Genomic DNA, 18,664 nt, shown 5'->3' on the forward strand with positions numbered 1-18,664 from the left:
CACTGTCAACAATGAGCAGTAACCAAATTAAACACCAATCAAAGTCATGACAGGGGCAAACAAATGATTTATTTTGCTACATTGGATAAAGATTATTCTATAATGGATGCAGCATTACTTTTATTCACTTTATACTCTTCTGCAGTTTTAACTGTTTACAGCACATTTTTAGCTCCTGTGCTTTTTAAAAAAAAATAATTTTTATTCAGATTTTCACAAAATATCAATAACAGAAAATATTAACAGAGAATAATATGAACAGCTAATAAAAACAAGAAAGAACAAACCCCCCCCCCCCCCGGTAAATACAAAAAAATAAGAAATAGATTAACACCCATCATAGACAAGGTACACATGTACACGTCCCTTCAAACCAACCCACCAAAACAACCCCCCCCCCCCGCCCCTGTACAGCAGCTGCTGCTGCTGGCCTTTTTCCCTACCGTTCTGCCAGGAAATCTAGGAAAGGTTGCCACCGTCTGAAAAACCCCTGTACTGATCCCCTCAGGGCAAATTTCACCCTCTCCAATTTGATGAACCCCGCCATATCATTGATCCAGGCCTCCACACTTGGGGGCCTCGCATCCTTCCACTGAAGAAGAATCCTCCGCTGGGCTACTAGGGATGCAAAGGCCAGAACACCGGCCTCTTTCGCCTCCTGCACTCCCAGCTCCACCGCAACTCCAAAAATTACGGGTCCCCAGCCTGGCTTGACTCTGGATCCTACCACCCTCGACACCGTCCTTGCTACGCCCTTCCAAAATTCCCCCAGCGCTGGGCATGCCCAGAACATATGGGCATGGTTCGCTGGGCTCCCCGAGCACCTAGTACACCTGTCTTCACCCCCAAAGAACCTACTCATCCTCGTCCCGGTCATATGAGCCCTATGTAGCACCTTGAACTGTATGAGGCTAAGTCTCGCACAAGAGGAGGAGGAGTTCACTCTTTCCAGAGCATCTGCCCACATCCCCTCCTCAATCTCCTCACCCAGCTCCTCTTCCCATTTACCCTTCAGCTCCTCCACCGAGGCCTCGTCTACCTCCTGCATCACTTGGTATATGTCCGAAATCCTTCCCCCTCCAACCCACACCCCCGAGAGTAGCCTGTCCTGGACCCCACGTGGGAGCAACAGATGGAACCCCGTCACCTGCTGCCTGGCAAATGCCCTTACCTGCATATACCTAAAAATGTTCCCCGGGGGGAGCCCGTATTTCCCCTCTAACTCACCCAGGCTCGCAAACTTCCCGTCTACAAACAGGTCCCTCAACCTCCTACCACCCGCCCTGTGCCAACTCAGGAACCCGCCATCGATTCTCCCTGGAACAAACTGGTGGTTCCCCCGTATCGGGGACCCCATCGAGGCCCCCACCTCCCCCCTGTGCCCTCTCCATTGCCCCTCAATTTTGAGGGTAGCCGCCACCACCGGGCTCATGGTATAGCTCGTTGGAGGGAGCGGCAACGCCGCCGTTACCAGTGCCTCCAGGCTCGTGTCCACACAGGACGCCACCTCCATCCTCTTCCATACTGCCCCTACCCCGTCCAGTACCCACTTACGCACAATCGCTGCGTTGGCAGCCCAATAGTACCCACAGAGGTTGGGCAGCGCCAGCCCCCCCCCCCCCCCCCCCCCCCCCCCCCCCCATCACTACCCCGCTCCAAAAACACCCTTCTCACCCTCGGAGTCCCATGCGCCCATACAAATCTCGTAATACTCCTGTTGACCCTCCTAAAAAAGGCCTTCGGGATAAGGATGGAGAGGCACTGGAACAGGAACAAAAACCTCGGGAGCACCGTCATCTTGACTGACTGCACCCTGCCCGCCAGCGACAACATGTCCCATCTTTTAAACTCCTCCTCCATTTGCTCCACCAGCCTAGTAAGGTTAAGTTTGTATAGGGGCCCCCAGCTCCTGGCCACCTGGACTCCCAGGTACCTAAAGCTCCTCTCCGCCCTTTTTAGTGGGAGCCTACCAATCCCCTCTTCCTGATCCCCCGGGTGCACGAGAAGTCCCCAAATTCCCTGAGAACCTTCATCACCTCCGGCATTCCCCCCCACTGGGTCCGCCACATAAAGCAATAAATCATCCGCATAAAGCAACACTCGGTGCTCCTCTCCCCCCCCCCCCCCCCCCCCGGCACCAGTCCCCTCCAGTTCCTCAACGCCATGGCCAGGGGTTCGATTGCCAACGCAAAGAGCAAGGGGGACACGGGACACCCCTGTCTCGTCCCACGGTATAACCAAAAGTACTCCGATTTTCTCCTATTCGTGGCCACACTCGCCATCGGGGCCTCATATAACCTCACCCATCTGACAAACCCCTCCCCAAACCCAAACCTTCTCCGCCACCACTATCTTCGCTTCCCCCGCTACCGCCGGCATCATTATAACGTTCAAGAGCCTCCGTATGTTGGTGTTCAGCTGCCTTCCCTTCACAAACCCCGTCTGGTCCTCGTGGATGACCCACGGCACACAGTCCTCTATTCCTGTGGCCAAGATCTTCGCCAACAGCTTGGCGTCTACATTTAACAGCGAGATCGGCCTGTATGACCCACACTGCAGGGGGTCCTTGTCCCGCTTAAGGATCAAGGAAATTAGCGCCCGGGACAAAGTCGGGGGCAAAGCCCCCCCCCCCCCCCCCCCCCCCCCTCCCTTGCCTCGTTAAAGGTCCTAACCAAAAGGGGGCCCAGCAGGTCTGCATACATTTTATAGAATTCGACCGGGAACCTATCCGGTCCCGGCGCCTTCCCTGACTGCATGCTCCCTATCCCCTTGACCATCTCCTCCAGCTCAATCGGCGCCCCCTGCCCCTCCTCCACCTTCGGGAATCTCAGCCGGTCCAAGAAGCGCCCCATTCCTCCCCCCTCCGCTGGGGGTTCAGACCGATACAATTCCCCATTGAAGTCCCTGAAGACCCCATTGATATCTACCTCCCTTCGCACCACATTCCCTCCCCTATCCTTAACTCCACCAATCTCCCTGGCCGCATCCCGCTTACGGAGCTGATGCGCCAGCATCCTACTCGCCTTCTCCCCATATTCATAGACTGTTCCCTGTGCCTTCCTCCACTGAGCTTCCGCCTTTCTGGTGGTCAGTAAGTCGAACTTGGCCTGAAGACTACGCCGCTCCCCCAGCAATCCCTCCTCCGGAGCCTCCGCGTATCTCCTATCCACCCTCACCAACTCCCCCACCAGCCTCTCCCTCTCTCTCTGCTCTTTCCTCTCCCTATGGGCTCTGATGGAGATCAACTCCCCTCTAATCACCACCTTCAATGCCTCCCAGACCGTCCCCACTCGGACCTCCCCATTATCATTGGCCTCCAGGTACCTCTCGATACAGCCTCGGAGCCGCACACCCACCTCCTCGTCTGCCAGCAGCTCCACCTCCAAGCGCCAGAGCGGCCACTGGTCTCTCTCCTCCCCCAGCTCGAGGTCCACCCACTGTAGGGCATGATCCGAAATGACTATCGCCGAATATTCGGCATCCTCCACCCTCGAAATCAGCCCCCTGCTCATAATTTAAAAAGTCGATCCGGGAATAGGCCTTATGCACATGGGAGAAGAATGAAAACTCCCTGGCCCTCACCCTCGCAAACCTCCAAGGATCCACCCCTCCCATCTGATCCATAAACCCCCTCAACACCTTAGCCTCCTACCCGTCCTAGACCTGGATCGATAGCTCCTGTACTTCTTGAATTCTTACCCAAAACCTCATCGAATATTTGAGTGCCAAAAATGTACACAAAACAGAATACATTACCTCCAATCAGAATGTGCCTGAAAATAATGGCTGATGGTTGTGTGGCATGCACATATATCTAGTCAGGCTGGATTTGCAGAAGGCAGAGAGTGAGGATAAAGGGGTCTTTTTCAGGATGGCAGTCGGTGCCTCGGGTCTGTGCTGGGACCACAACATTTTACAATATACATTAATGATCTGGAAGACGGTACTGAAGGCACTGTTGCTAAGTTTGCAGATGATACAAAGACCTGTAGAGGAAGTAAGGGGGCTGCAGAAGGACTTGGACTAGCTAGGAGAGTGGGCAATGAAGTGGCAAATGAAATACAATGTGGAAAAGTGTGAGATTTTCACACTTTCGAAGGAGGAATTTAGACATAGACTATTTTCTATGTGCTGGTTTAGCACAGGGCTAAATCGCTGGCTTTGAAAGCAGACCAAGGCAGGCCAGCAGCATGGTTCAATTCCCGTACCAGCCTTCCTGAACAGACACCGGAATGTGGCGACTAGGGGTGTTTCACAGTAACTTAATTTGAAGCCTACTTGTGACAATAAGCAATTTTCATTTCATTTCATTTTTCTAAATGGGGAAACACTTCGGAAAGCAGAAGCACAAAGAGACTTGGGAGTCCTTATTCATGATTTTCTTGAGGTTAATGTGCAGGTTCAGTTGGCAGTTAAGAAGGCAAATGCAATGTTAGCATTCATGTCAAGAGGATTAGAATACAAGACCAGGGATGTACTTCTGAGGCTGTATAAGGCTCTGGTCAGACCCCATTTGAAGTATTGTAGGCAGTTTTGGGCCCCATATCTAAGGAAGGGTCCAGAGGAAATTTGCAAGAATGATCCCTAGCATGAAGAACTTGTCGTATGAGGAACGTGTGAGAACTTTGGGTCTGTACTCGTTGGAGTTTAGAAGGATGAGAGGTGATCTTATTGAAACGTACAGGATACTGCGAGGCCTGGATAGAGAGGATGTGGAGAGTATGTTTCCACTTGTAGAAAAAACTGGAACCAGAGGACACCATCTCAGATTAAAGGGATGATCCTTTAAAACAGAGATGTGGAGGAATTTCTTCAGCCAGAGAGTGGTGAATCTGGAACTCTTTGCCACAGAAGGCTGTGGACACCAATTCACAGAGTGTCTTTAAGACAGAGATAGATAGGTTCTTGATTAATAAGGCGATCAGGGGTTATGGGGAGAAGGCAGGAGAATGGGGATGAGAAAATATCAGCCATGATTGAATGGCGGAGCAGACTCAATGGGCCAAGTGGCCTAATTCTGCTCCTATGTCTTATGGTCTTATTTAACCATTACGTCCAAAGCATTAAACTTGAAAAATATTGATCTGTGAACAAATACTTCTTGGACATTTGGAATTGTATAACATTTATATTATGGTTTGATATACATACTTTTAATGGAAAGGAAAGTATATGGAAAGCAAGTAGATGGATATCTGGAGTAAGTTACATTGGTAAATTATTGTAGTCTGCTTCAGCTTTACTACATTTCCCTGGATACTTAGGAACAAATTTGTCCGTTTTTCCTACATTTATCCCTCAGTCCAGGAGTTCCCATGACTGGGGAGAGCCGGTTACACAGACTTGCATGGAATGTGCATCAAAGAAACCATTCGGCCCAGCTGATCCATGCTGCTTTTTACTCTGCACACGAGCTGTCTCCTAATCTTATGTGTAATGCACGATTCCTTTCTCCCTTGGAGTTATCTCGCTTCCCCTTAAATGCATCTATCAGATTTGCCTCAACTACTCTTTCTTGAAGGTGTATGTCGCTGACCATGTCTAAATAGGATGGATTTGATTGACCAAATAGCTTTTTCCCATCGTTCCCATTTTTAAATGCATGTACATTTTGTTCAAACCACTCCCACTTGTTATACATGGAAAATTATACACTTACTGAATATTTCTTCCTTCCCTTATTCGTTGACCATCAATTTTAGCAATCGCCTGGAGGCTTTTGAGTTAAGTGTTCCCTTTGAACTGTTACAGTGACTTCAGTTATAGAGGACACATGCAACCTTCCAGAAACCCTGAGAATTGAGAATTAAGATTTTCAAGATGATAGCATCCTGAGGTCAAGTGGCTCTGGAGCAATTTTTGAGGTTGTCTGAAGTCACAATTCCCTATTTCCAGTGGAATCACTGGGAATCTGGGGTTGCATTGGTTGTTTCCCGTACAATGTCATCATAGCAGTCCAGCAGGGAAGAATTAAATAAATACTCAACGATCACCAAAGCAACATTAAATTTACTCAACAGAAATATACTGTAGCAACAAGATACCTGGCAAGAATATATTTTGAACAAACAAAATCTATATCCGTGCAATGCCTTTTAACACATGTGGGTTAGCGTGTTACTGATGTCTGAATCTGTATTTTCAGGGTTCTCCAGTTCGCCCAGGCTTTAGTTTCCTCAGAGATGGTACCTCACTTGGCATGCTCAGAGAGCTAATGGTGGTGATCCGAATATGGGGTCTCCTTAAACCTGGCTGCCTGCCAATATACACCGCTACATCAGACACCCAGGATAGCATGTCCTTGCTCTTCCGACTGCTCACCAAGCTCTGGCTCTGCTGTAAGTTCAAATCCTTTGACTGGCAAGCTCTTCCAACTTTATTCAATCTGTTTCTGACTGCGGTAGAACCAAGTTATATGTAGGTATTAGTAGGAGTTTGTGCTGGGGTTAGAGGGTGATCATGTGTAAATATTAGATGGAGTGGGATATCTTATGTTAGATAAAAATTAGTATTGGACTAAAGGAAGGGAATCCAATCAATTACAACAGAGTTAGCCAAATTTAAAAAACCGGAATATTAGTTCTAATTACAATCTGAATGCTCTCCCACTTGCCTCATGGAAAACCATAAACTCAATTGTGGTATATTGTGTTTCCTCAAGTGGATATTAATTTGCAGTCCTGTCTATTGAAATAATTGAGAATGTAACTTAATGCTGAAATAAGATCTCATTCAAGAATAAAGGACTGCTTCATCTTAATGTCTTACAATGGCTTTACCAATTGAGTGTTTTGTGAAATATGACCTGCAGCTAAAAAAAAGTACAGTTCTGAAGTTTGAGTGCTACACCACAGTGAATTTGGAGCGATTTGGTGTTGTAGTTTGGGGTTATCGATTGTACATCCGTAATTTGGCATCAGACTGATGTGATGAAAAGCTGTAAGGGTGCAATGTGAGCTGGATCAGTACCTTTCATGACAGCTCAAGAGACAGCAGAAAGAAAGTTGGTATGGGCCAAATGGATGGGCAAGATGGATACAGCACTGGCTAGGTCATAGAAGGCAGAGAATAGCAATGAAAGGGTGCTTTTCTGATTGGAGGGCTGTGACTAGTGGTGTTCCGCAGGGTTCAGTGCTGGGACCTTTGCTGGTCGTAGTGTATATAAATGATTTGGAGGAAAATGTAACTGGTCTGATTAGTAAGTTTGCGGACGACACAAAGGTTGGTGGAATTGCGGATAGCGATGAGGACTGTCAGAGGATACAGCAGGATTTAGATTGTTTGGAGACTTGGGCGGAGAGATGGCAGATGGAGTTTAATCCGGACAAATGTGAGGTAATGCATTTTGGAAGGCCTAATACAGGTAGGGAATATACAGTGAATGGTAGAACCCTCAAGAGTATTGACAGTCAGAGAGATCTAGGTGTACAGGTCCACAGGTCACTGAAAGGGGCAACACAGGTGGAGAAGGTAGTCAAGAAGGCATACGGCATGCTTGCCTTCATTGGCTGGGGCATTGTATAAAAATTGGCAAGTCATGTTGCAACCGTATAGAACCTTAGTTAGGCCACACTTGGAGGATAGTGTTCAAATCTTGCTGCCACACTACCAGAAGGATGTGGAGGCTTTAGAGAGGGTGCAGAAGAGATTTACCAGGATGTTGCCTGGTATGGAGGGCATTAGCTATGAGGAGAGGTTGAGTAAACTTGGTTTGTTCTCACTGGAACAAAAAAAGTTGAGGGGTGACCTGATAGACGTCTACAAAATTATGAGGGGCATAGACAGAGTGGATAGTCAGAGACTTTTTCCCAGGGTAGAGGGGTCAATTACTAGGGGGCATAGGTTTAAGGTGCGAGGGGCAAGGTTTAGAGGACATTTAGAGGTTTAGAGGAGCCTTCTCCCGCGGATGGAGGTGGCTAGCACGAGGGGACATAGCCTTAAATTGAGGGGTAATAGATATAGGACAGATGTCAGAGGTAGGTTTTTTACGCAAAGAGTGGTGAGGCCGTGGAATGCCCTACCTGCAACAGTAGTGAACTCGCCAACATTGAGGGCATTTAAAAGTTTATTGGATAAGCATATGGATGATAATGGCATAGTGTAGGTTAGATGGCCTTTAGTTTTTGACTTCCCATGTCGGTGCAACATCGTGGGCCGAAGGGCCTGTGCTGCGCTGTATTGTTCTATGTACGAGGCAAGTATTTTACACACAGGGTAGTGGGTGCCTGAAACCCGCTGCCGGAAGAGGTGGTGGAGACAGGGACGATGGTGACGTTTAAGGGACATCTTGACAAAAACATGAATAGGATGGGAATAGAGGGATACGGACCTCGGAAGTGTAGAAGATTTTAATTTAGTTGGGCAGCATGGTCGACAAAGGCTTGGAGGGCCGATTGGGTACAATAAGAAGCCTCTCGCCATGATATAGTGAAGTTTGAAGTATTCCTTTAAACACACACAGGTTAGCTATTTTGGAACTTTGTGATAATTTTAACTTCTCAATTGGATACATGTGAATGGCATGCAAACCCCTCCTGACCTTCCTTTGCAAAAGATTGAACATTAACCAGTTATGTGAAAAATTCTCCAAGAATCTATAAACAGTGACATTTAGGTCTGATTGATATACAATACTGGGATTCAAAGCTGTAGCCAACTGGCTGGAAGGCAACATAAGCTACCAGGCAAGATAATTGACCTTTTAACTAGTGAAAATACGAATCTCTGGAGTGAACAAAGGTGTCAAGGATACACTCTCTGATCTGACACGTGGAGTAGAAATGGTGATCAATAATCCTAGTTCTTGCACCTTTGTTTACTACAGAGATTTGTATTTTCACCAGTCAGAAGGACTCCATTTGTGGCTTAAGAAATTCATACAAAGTTGCCAAGTTTTGCAAAGTTTAACACTTCTCATTAACACTTTTTTCCAGGTAGAGATGAAAACCATATAACTGAACCTGATGACAATCTGATTGATGAATGTTGTCTGCTTCCCAGCCAACTGCTTGTTCCCAGCATGGACTGGCTACCAGTGAATGATGGAATTATTGGCAAGTTACAGAGCAAACAGCTACTAAAACTGCAGTTTGGAAAGCCAGTTAGTGTACCCAGTCACTTTGCAACATCTCAGCTTGATATTTTTGCAAGGTAATTATCGTGTCTTGCTTGTTAAAGTATTCCTAGTTCTTCTGACCATTTATTTTACTGTCCTTCACAATGGAACTATATTATGATGCATGTTTATAAGCCTTAATAAGCGCCATAAGTACTTTGTGTGACTACTTTATTATACTCTCAACATCACATTATGTGCAGATCGCCAGGTTACCAGAAAATGGACAACTTAAGGAGACTTAATTTAGGAGTATGCCCAACAGAAGAAACAAAATCATGTACCAGGTAAGCAACAAATAAATGTGGAAATAACAATTTATGTAAGAATTCAATTTGATCATCCATCCAATTGTGAGGTACCTGTACAACTGAGCACCCTTTAATGGGTACATCACTGTGCTTGATGCACTTTTATTGCTACAGGATGGTAGATTCAGTCATCCTTTTGTGACATGTCACTCTGTAATGAACATTGTAATGAAGTAGAATTATCTCATGTTGCATAGCCCAATAGAACAAAGAGAACAGAAAAATTACAGCACAGGAACAGGCCCTTCGGCCCTCCACGCCTACACCAATCCAGATTCTCTATCTAAAACTGTCGCCTATTTTCTAAGGATCTGTATCCCTCTGCTCCCTTCCCATTCATGTATCTGTCTAGATACATCTTAAAAGACGCTATCGTGACCGCTTCTACCACCTCCGCCGGCATTGCGTAAAGAGCTTTCCACGCATATCTCCCTTAAACTTTTCCCCTCTCACCTTGAACTCGTGACCCCTAGTAATTGAGTCCTCCACTCTGGGGGAAAAAACTTCTTGCTATCAACCCTGTCTATACCTCGCATGATTTTGTTACCCTCAATGAGGTCCCCCCTTCAACCTCTGTCTTTCTAATGAAAATAATCCTAATCTACTCAACCTCTCTTCATAGCTAGTGCCCTCCATACCAGGCAACATCCTGGTGAACCTCCTCTGCACCTTCTCCAAAGCATTCACATCCTTTTGGTAATGTGGCGACCAGACCTGTACGCAGTATTCCAAATGTGGCCGAACCAAAGTCTTACACAACTGTAACATGACCTGCCAACTCTTGTATTCAATACCCCTTCCAATGAAGGAAAGCATGCCGTATGCCTTCTTGACCACTCTATCGACCTGCGCAGCCACCTTCAGGGTACAATGGATCTGAACACCCAGATCTCTCTATACATCAATTTTCCCCAGGGCTTTTTCATTTACCGTATAGTTCGGTCTTGAATTGCATCTTCCAAAATGCATCACCTTGCATTTGCCCGGATTGAACTCCATCTGCCATTTCTCCGCCCAACTCTTCAATCTATCTATATTCTGCTGTATTCTCTGACAGTCCCCTTCATTATCTGCTACTCCACCAATCTTAGTGTCATCTGCAAACTTGCTAATTAGACCACCTCCGGATCATTTATGTATATCACAAACAACAGTGGTCCCAGCACGGATCCCTGTGGAACACCACTGGTCACAGTTCTCCATTTTGAGAAACTCCCTTCCACTACTACTCTCTGTATCCTGTTGCCCAGCCAGTTATTTATTCATCACATTGCTCTAACCATGAATGCTTATCCTGGATTTTGGTGTCTCAGGGTTAGATTGTGAAAATTTAAACTTACTTCCTTTTAAACAGATGTGGGTGCAACACCATGCTGAAATCACCAAACAAGTCAACTGCAGTTAAACAATGGGAGCAGCGATGGATTAAGAACTGTCTGTGTGGGGGCCTATGGCGCAAGGTACCCATTAGTCTATTCTAAATAATTTTTGTTACTGGGATAAATAAAGAAGAAATACTCATTTGGAGCTATCTTTTGGAAAATTATCAACGGTCAAGGAATCAAAAGACCAGTTTTGTACATTGCTGTAATTCTCTCGGTCGAACATTTTGTAAGAATTTTAATAGGATTTCTATTATAATAAATTGACTTTTTTTCATTGAATTCATTGAGGACTTAGACTTTTTGTTGGCTATTATTCTGGTTTCTGCTTAACTTTTCTTTTCCTCCAACACCCCCCCCCCCCCCCCCACCCCCAACGAGATTGCCAACCTGACTGGTTTAAAGTTGCTTTTGGTATTACGCCTAGGTCTCCATTATTGATAAATGCCTGATGATGCCTAATTTTCTTGTGGTGACATTGCAGTCAGGTCGCCTGCACTCATACTTCCAGGTTGGGGAGCGCTGTAAGGGGACAAATCGTGATTGCCATACAGGCAGCTTTTCCTTTTCTTTTCTTTTTTTTAAAAATTTAGAATACCCAATTAATTTTTTCCAATTAAGGGGCAATTTATAGTGTGGCCAATCCACCTACTCTGCACATCTTTGGGTTGTGGGGGTGAAACCCACGCAAACACGGGGAGAATGTGCAAACTCCACATGGACAGTGACCCAGAGCCGGGATCGAACCTGGGACCTCGGCGCCGTGAGGTTACAGGGCTAACCCACTGCACCACCGTGCTGCCCGCTTTTCCTTTTCTAATGTGGTGTGTGTGGTGATTGTCCCTTTAAGGGCAACACAGAAGAGTAAGGGTCACATGGCTTGGATGACCAAATGATACTCGGTGGGTAATCACCCCAGGCGGTGGAGTTCCCTCTTTGGCAGGAGACGTGTAGGGGACTAAGTGCAGCCATGCTGGCTGTTGTACAGCTCTTAATAGTAAATACCTTTGTGTTTCTAATGAAGTATGTGAAAGCGCAGCATTACATCTTGGGACCATTTTTAAAGAAAAGTAGATTCCAACTAGGTGATAAAACATTTGAGATTTTGAAGTTGGGGCTCCAACTTTGTTTGTAAAACTTTAAAGTCTCAAAGGAATTAAAATTCCCTCGTACCTCTCAACGAATCTTTGGAGAAAAATCCCTGGCATTTCTGTAATTTATTTTAGTTATTCTTGGAAAGCATAAGGATTATAATCTGTTTCCACGCCCCAATTTTGCAGATGCCACGTGTCTGATATGGGAACCCAGGTTAATGATTGCTATCACTGTGTTTTGTTGATCTGTGCTGGTTTACGGTCCCGCAGCTGAGCTGCTATTCCCAGCAACCTGGCCCTGAACTGACACAGAACTGTCGCATCATTAGTTTCCAGTTGGACAACGGGCCATTCATTGAATGCTAATTGGTACCTGTTATTAGGAAAGGATAAAAATTCTTCTTATAAGATGCCTTTTTTAAGCCATGATACAGCCTTGCAATGATAAAATCATTCAGTTAATTTCCATGATTTTGCACCAATCTGTCCAACACATTTTTTAAAAAATCACAGCAACAAGTCTTGATTGATTTGATATTTATGTCCAGTCATGTGCAGTTTTTTCCTCTGAGAATCAACTGGCAATTGCACCACCAGTTCTGTTTCTCTCACTCCTATCTATTCATGAAACATCTCTTTTGTTAAAGGACAAAATAAGCGCTTGAGAATAATATTTGGCAGTAAACATTTAAAGCGAGTTTTAGATAGCATTTCTGCACACATAGAAAACCTACACATTGCAGTGTTCCATTGTTCAATGCAGTTATACAAGAATTTTATTTTCAAACCCAGTTCTTTCTCCTACCAAAAAGTTATACAAAACCACAAATTCGATGTGTTTTCAGTTTACATTCAGAAATTTACAGGTGTTTTGGATTTGCATTTTGCAGAGGCTTCAAAACTCCAGTTGTTTCAAAGACTGAGAAACTGCTTCAAAACAGCTATAAATAAACTCAAATTTTCTATCTGTCTCGTCGCTCAACAATCTTCAAATGTATGGTGGGAATTTTCTACCATCATTTCAGTGTGAATGTTATCATTTGTGGCCTCAGGAATACATTCTTGACAGTAAACAAGCTGTTTGAAACCATTTTTATTGTGAAGATGTAAATGTCTAAAGGGTATAATGGGATAAACAATTTGCCTACTGGCAAGATTGAAAACCTAGCCGTAGTCTGGCACCATGGCTTTCGGGCTTAAGTGTTAAAAGTTGTTGAGGTGTTACCAATGAAGTTTACTTGTGTAAGCTAAAATGATACACAGTCCAGACCTAGTTGTCAGCTCAGTCGCAGCTAGTGACCTGTCTACACATCACCTATCTGCTCACCGCACACACTCTATAAAGTTGTAGTCCGATCAGCCCATTGTTTCTGTGATGTTGAGTAAGAGCAATATCTTTAGCAATGAACAAATGGCTTATAACAAACATTGATTCTGTTTGTGTTTGCTCTGTTATATTCATTCATTTTTCTATGGATTTCTGGATTTGTTTTTCTTTCTCACTAAATTAGTTTTCTGTGTAAAACTGTGGTTCCGAATTCTTCAAAGTCTTGGCGAGTCACACACATCTGGTGGAAGTTAGAAAGTCCAGACAAAATGGCTGCTCCTTTCCATGAAAGGTAGTTCCTGTTGGGAGGTGCATGAACCTTCACCTATTGAATGAGAAAAAAAAATCAGATAAAAGGAAAATAATTCCTTTTATCTCATTGAACCAGAAAGGAGTTTGACTGAATCATTGACTTTAAAAATAACTTCCCGATTTTGTCTCTTTGCGCCCATATTTTAATCTGACTTGTGCAAATTTTTCTAAATGAGTACCATCTGTCCCCGTGACTAGCAGTGGGCTCTCAGGACTACATGAGGGAATATTCTTTTGTAAGGTGTCTCGAAAGTTCACTTTAGCAGGCTTGGAACCACTAGAATGCAAAGGAATCTGACAAGTGTGCAAATAACAACAGCCTAGTTTTGTTGTCTTATTAAGGTTAGAAACTTCAAGGGAGTCATATGTGGAATGAGCTGCCAGCATAAACAGTTATTTCAGGGTTAATTAGATAGTTTTTAACTTGTTTTGCTAAATGTGTTTTCTGGTTAGAATTAGTATTGGAAATACAATTAGAGATGATAAAATGCTGTGTGGCGATTCATTTACTAACAAAGAGGAAGCTGACAAAATATTGGTAGGAACAAACACTAAGAGATGATGGCAAAATTGATTGGTGGGATGTGCTGGAAAGGCCGGCTATGCTTAGAGTGGATAAGTCGCTAGTCTGAATGGCTTGGTTCCAAGTTTACTAAAGAAAGTAGGAGTGGCAATAGTGGAAGGGCTTATCATAATTTTCCAATCTTCCTAGATACAAGAGAGATGCCAGAGATTGGAGACTGTCCTATTCAAGAAAGGGTGCAAGGGCATTCCTGGTAACTACCAGTCAGTCATTTTAATATTCTTGGAAAAAATAAACGGGCTTTTGCTGAGGTTTCAGTTAATTAAGCCGAACTAGCAGGCTTTTGTGTAAGACAGATAGAGTCTTGACTAATTTAACTTGTTAATGAAGTAACATTGAAGGATAAACAATAGATGTTGTCTGTATGGATTTTAAGAAGGACAAGGGACCACATAAAAGCTGGTTAACAGGTGGCCCGGTGTTGCAGTGGTTAGCACTGCTGCCTCATGCACCAAGGTCCCAGATTCAATCCTGGCCCTGGGTCACTGTCAGTGTAGAGTTTGCACATTCTCCCTGTGTCTGCGAGTGTATTGTCCTCACAACCCAAAGATGTGCAAGGTAGGTGGATTGGGCAGCTAAATTGCCCCTTAATTGAAAAAAATAATTGGATCCACTAAAAAAAATTTAAAAGCTGGTAAACAAAATTTAGGTTCACTGAATGGCAGAGTCAGTGTCAGCTTAGATTTAAAAGAATAACTGGCTAGGATGAGTACTTTTTAAATTTGTGTATTGGAATAAAGTGAAATTTCAAAATTGTCTGATGATACCAATCTTGGAGGCACAGCATATAGCAAGGATGACACAATTGACTGCAAAAGGGCATTGACAAGTTAACACAATTGGCAGATGAACTTTAATTACAGAGACATGAGGTGATGCATTTTAGCAGAAGGGTTGGGGAGAGGTAATATAGACTTAATAGCTTCTGATATAGAGATTGTTCAGGGACAAAGGGATATTGGCTCATGTGCATAGATCTTTGAAGGCTGCAGCACATATTATGAGGGCACTTAAAGCATATGGGATCTTGGGCTTTATGAATAGAGATATTGAATACAAATACAGGGGTATGCTTTAAAAAGGCAGTAAGAGTGCAGTAAATATTTACTGGAATGGTTCCAGTAATGAAGAATTTTAGCTATAAAGTTAGGTTAGAGAAGTCAAGGTTGTGCTCCTGGAAGGAAAGGAGTTGGAGGGAAGATTTGATAATTGTGCAAGATTATCGGGTTTAGATAAGGCACACCAAAGAAACTGTTCCATTTAGCTAATATACAAGGACTTAGACTTTGTCCTGCATGGGACCAGAAGAACTATGGACAGCAAGACTCCTCCTTGGCCCTGATGCACCACAGTATCTTTTGCTGCAGTCCGGTGATATCCTGTTCTCCTTAAACGTACTTCAGTCTTTTTCCATTAGATGGCATAAATTCTACTGCAACTCTGACAGGACGTAAAGCTGGGAGGCTTAATATGTGTCCTGTCAATCTCAGTCCGCTCTTCATCATGATATCCTGCATGTATTTGTAACCACTTATCTGCTGCAGTTCTTCACTGGTGGTGTTGTCGTTTCATATGTTGCCCTGGATCTTATGTAGGTAATATTGATAAAAGATGCCCAATTTATGTGACACCGTTGTCTCCCTATCTTGCTGGCACAGATTGCAGTTGGTACCACCATAGACATGCAGGGTCACAGCTTAGAACATAGAACAGTACAGCACAGAACAGGCCCTTCGGCCCTCAATGTTGTGCCGAGCCATGATCACCCCACTTAAACCCACGTAACCCCGTAACCCAACAATCCCCCCATTAACCTTACACTACGGGCAATTTAGCATGGCCAATCCACCTAACCCGCACATCTTTGGACTGTGGGAGGAAACCGGAGCACCCGGAGGAAACCCACGCACACACGGGGAGGACGTGCAGACTCCACACAGACAGTGACCCAGCCAGGAATCGAACCTGGGACCCTGGAGCTGTGAAGCATTGATGCTAACCACCATGCTACCGTGAGGCCCCATTGCTATGTTGATGGTGTTGGCTGCTCAGTAGAAACTAGGGAATGCAAATGTAAGTTTTTGGACAAGATCTGCAAGGTAGATGTGAGGATGAACTTTTTCTATGTAGTGAAAAATCAGGATAATGGAAGCATGGATCATCAATGGTTTCAAAAGGAAATTGGACAAACCCTTGAGGTAAATAAACATACATGGAATAGATTGAGCAATTGGCCTGACTAAATTGCTCTACTTAGCTTCAAAAGAATCCAATCCTTCGGTGTCATAATGAACATTATCTAAGAGTTATCAGAGAATAGATTATGCCTGCTTTGTAGAAGGCACTAGCTCAATAGAATGTGGATGGCCTTTTCTCATGCTCTGTTTTAAGCTCACTTTGCTCAGCTATAGTCCCTAAACCAGGATTGGCTGGAATTTTCCAAGCAGGAATTGACAGTTCCAATTTACACAAAGACACTAGCTTGTAACAACTGGCCCATACCATTTGTAATTGAGTAATCAAAAAACACATTCAATTCAATTAAATTAAAGGCCCATACCATTTATGTTGAGCCAAGAAATCAGGAAATAGTTTAATGCATGCCTGGAGAGAGAAAGGATGGGGAGCATGTGGAAACCTCAGTTGGTGAGGCTGCCATCTTGCCAGCGCTACAACAAATATAAAAGAAAGGGTTTGTTCAAGTCATGTGGCCTTTTTTATGTTAACATCTCTTCTAACTCCATAATATAAATTTTAAAAGCAAGTGACTTCCACTGAATATCAGATGATGATAGGAAATGGCTAGGCTGTAACCAAGTAGCCTGCAGTCACTTGCTGTCCTGGCACACACTGAACAAATGATAATGTAGATAAGATTATAGAGGGGCATTTTCAACCAAAGAATCATGTGCCAAAAAGAGAACACGCCTTCCAGTGAGGAAGTTAGAAGTATAGGGAAAATACCTTTGTCCCTGGCTTTGCAAGGTTTGTCATCTCCTGCTGTAATCGTTCTTCCATGTTTCTAAACATACTATTACCACCAGCCAGTACAATGTTGGCGTACATGTCATTGCGAGTTTCCTCACTGCATCTCTCAATCACTGAATGTCCCAAGGCAGGCAGGTTCTGTATGTCTTTGCCTGAAATACAAGTGATCTGGTTCAACAACATGCAGTTCATGTGCCGATGCAAAATGCTTTTGAAAAGTGCTACTCCTCCCCTGCACATCCATTGTGATGACTGTTGTGAGTAGATAAGATGATTCTGAAGAATGATGTTTAGTGATGAAATACAACTGGAAATGAAACACATGAGCAACATGTACAACAAGAAAGCTATGTATCAACTGAACAAGGATACAGTCAGGAGACATATCATGAAGGAGACATCTTGCACTGAAACATTGTTCTACTGTCAATAATCCATGAGCAGGGAAAGAGGATAAATTGTGGTCAAAACATTTCTTGACTAGTTACCTAATATAAATGGCTTAAAGATGACTTCAGGGCAGATGAATTTCTGGTTTGTGATGATCATTTTTTGTCCATCTGGAAGCTCATACTCTTCCTTTATTTCTTCTGGGTTGTTCTTGAAGTTCTCAAGTTCTGCTTCAAAATTAAGGGCAATGTAGCAAAATTTCTCCTTGATGTTTCTGATGATATCTAGCCCAGCTAGAAAATTACATAAAATACTATTCAAAATGTGAGGAGTAGGTTATTTAGACACCATAAAAAGTGCATTTTGAGGTTTCCCAGATTCTTTAAGTTACATTTGGAGTCTGGTTGATGGGGGTGGGGGTCAGTTAGCTCAGTTGCCTGGATGGCTGGTTCAACACCAACAGTACGAGTTCAATCTGTGTACTGACTGAGGTTATTCATGAAGGCCCCACATTCTCAACCATGCCCTTCGCCTGAGGTGTGGTGACCTTCAGGTTAAATCACCACCAGTCAGCTCAAAGTGGAAAGCAGCCCATGGGTCCTCTGAGGCCGTGGCGACATTTACATTTTAGTTGTTGGGACAGTGCTCTTTGTGAGTCTTAGTAGTTGAGTTTAGGTGTACAGTCAGCAATTGATCCCTATTAGTTAATAGCCAATAGGACTAGATAAAGTAGTGGGAGGAGGCTTGTCAGGAAAAATCTCAAGCACAGATTGGTTATCATAATCTACAGTGCAGAAGGTGGCCATTTGGCCCATTGAGTTTGCACCAGCCCCTGGAAAGAGAACTGTACCTAAGCTGACACCTCCACCCTATCTCTAACCCAGTGACTCCACCCCTTTTAAGACACTTGAGGGCAATTTAGCATAGCCAATCTATCTAACCCGCACGTCTTTGGACTGTGGGAGGAAACCCACGCAGACACAGGGACAACGTGCAGACTCTGCACAGTGACCCAAGGTGGGAATTGAACCTGGGACCCTGGAGCTGTGAAGCAACTGTGCTAACCACTGTGCGGCCCAAATTTACAAATGAAATAAAATATTACAATGCAAGAAACTCCAAATAGAACAAGCTGTCCTGTGCTGAATGAACTTATTTACCA

At 44.2% G+C, this 18,664-nt stretch overlaps 2 protein-coding genes across 7 annotated transcripts in view; one reads left to right on the top strand and one right to left on the bottom strand.

Moving 5' to 3' along the window:
* med16 (mediator complex subunit 16) overlaps nt 1-18,664 on the top strand; it is a 57,167-nt gene that overhangs the window by 33,972 nt on the left and 4,531 nt on the right. For 3 of the 4 annotated variants that reach the window (XM_038776432.1, XM_038776431.1, XM_038776430.1), the window contains exons 11-14: nt 6,146-6,338; nt 8,934-9,150; nt 9,319-9,402; nt 10,781-10,886. In XM_038776432.1, the coding sequence (XP_038632360.1) occupies nt 6,146-6,338; nt 8,934-9,150; nt 9,319-9,402; nt 10,781-10,886 (600 nt within the window). Of the gene's footprint in view, nt 1-6,145; nt 6,339-8,933; nt 9,151-9,318; nt 9,403-10,780; nt 11,091-18,664 lie in introns of those variants that run through there. The other variant, XM_038776429.1, reaches the window with a different exon arrangement.
* LOC119952863 (actin-like) overlaps nt 11,875-18,664 on the bottom strand; it is a 28,311-nt gene continuing 21,521 nt past the window's right edge. The window contains exons 6-8 of one of the 3 annotated variants that reach the window (XM_038776435.1): nt 17,601-17,795; nt 17,089-17,264; nt 11,876-13,554 (exon numbers count right to left, since the gene is read on the bottom strand). In XM_038776435.1, coding sequence (XP_038632363.1) covers nt 13,405-13,554; nt 17,089-17,264; nt 17,601-17,795 — 521 coding nt within the window. In that variant the 3' untranslated portion in view covers nt 11,876-13,404. Of the gene's footprint in view, nt 13,555-17,088; nt 17,265-17,600; nt 17,796-18,664 lie in introns of all 3 variants that reach the window. The other 2 variants (XM_038776433.1, XM_038776434.1) reach the window with 2 other exon arrangements.

This window comes from Scyliorhinus canicula, chromosome 18 (assembly GCF_902713615.1).
Source record: "Scyliorhinus canicula chromosome 18, sScyCan1.1, whole genome shotgun sequence".
Lineage (NCBI taxonomy): Eukaryota > Metazoa > Chordata > Chondrichthyes > Carcharhiniformes > Scyliorhinidae > Scyliorhinus > Scyliorhinus canicula.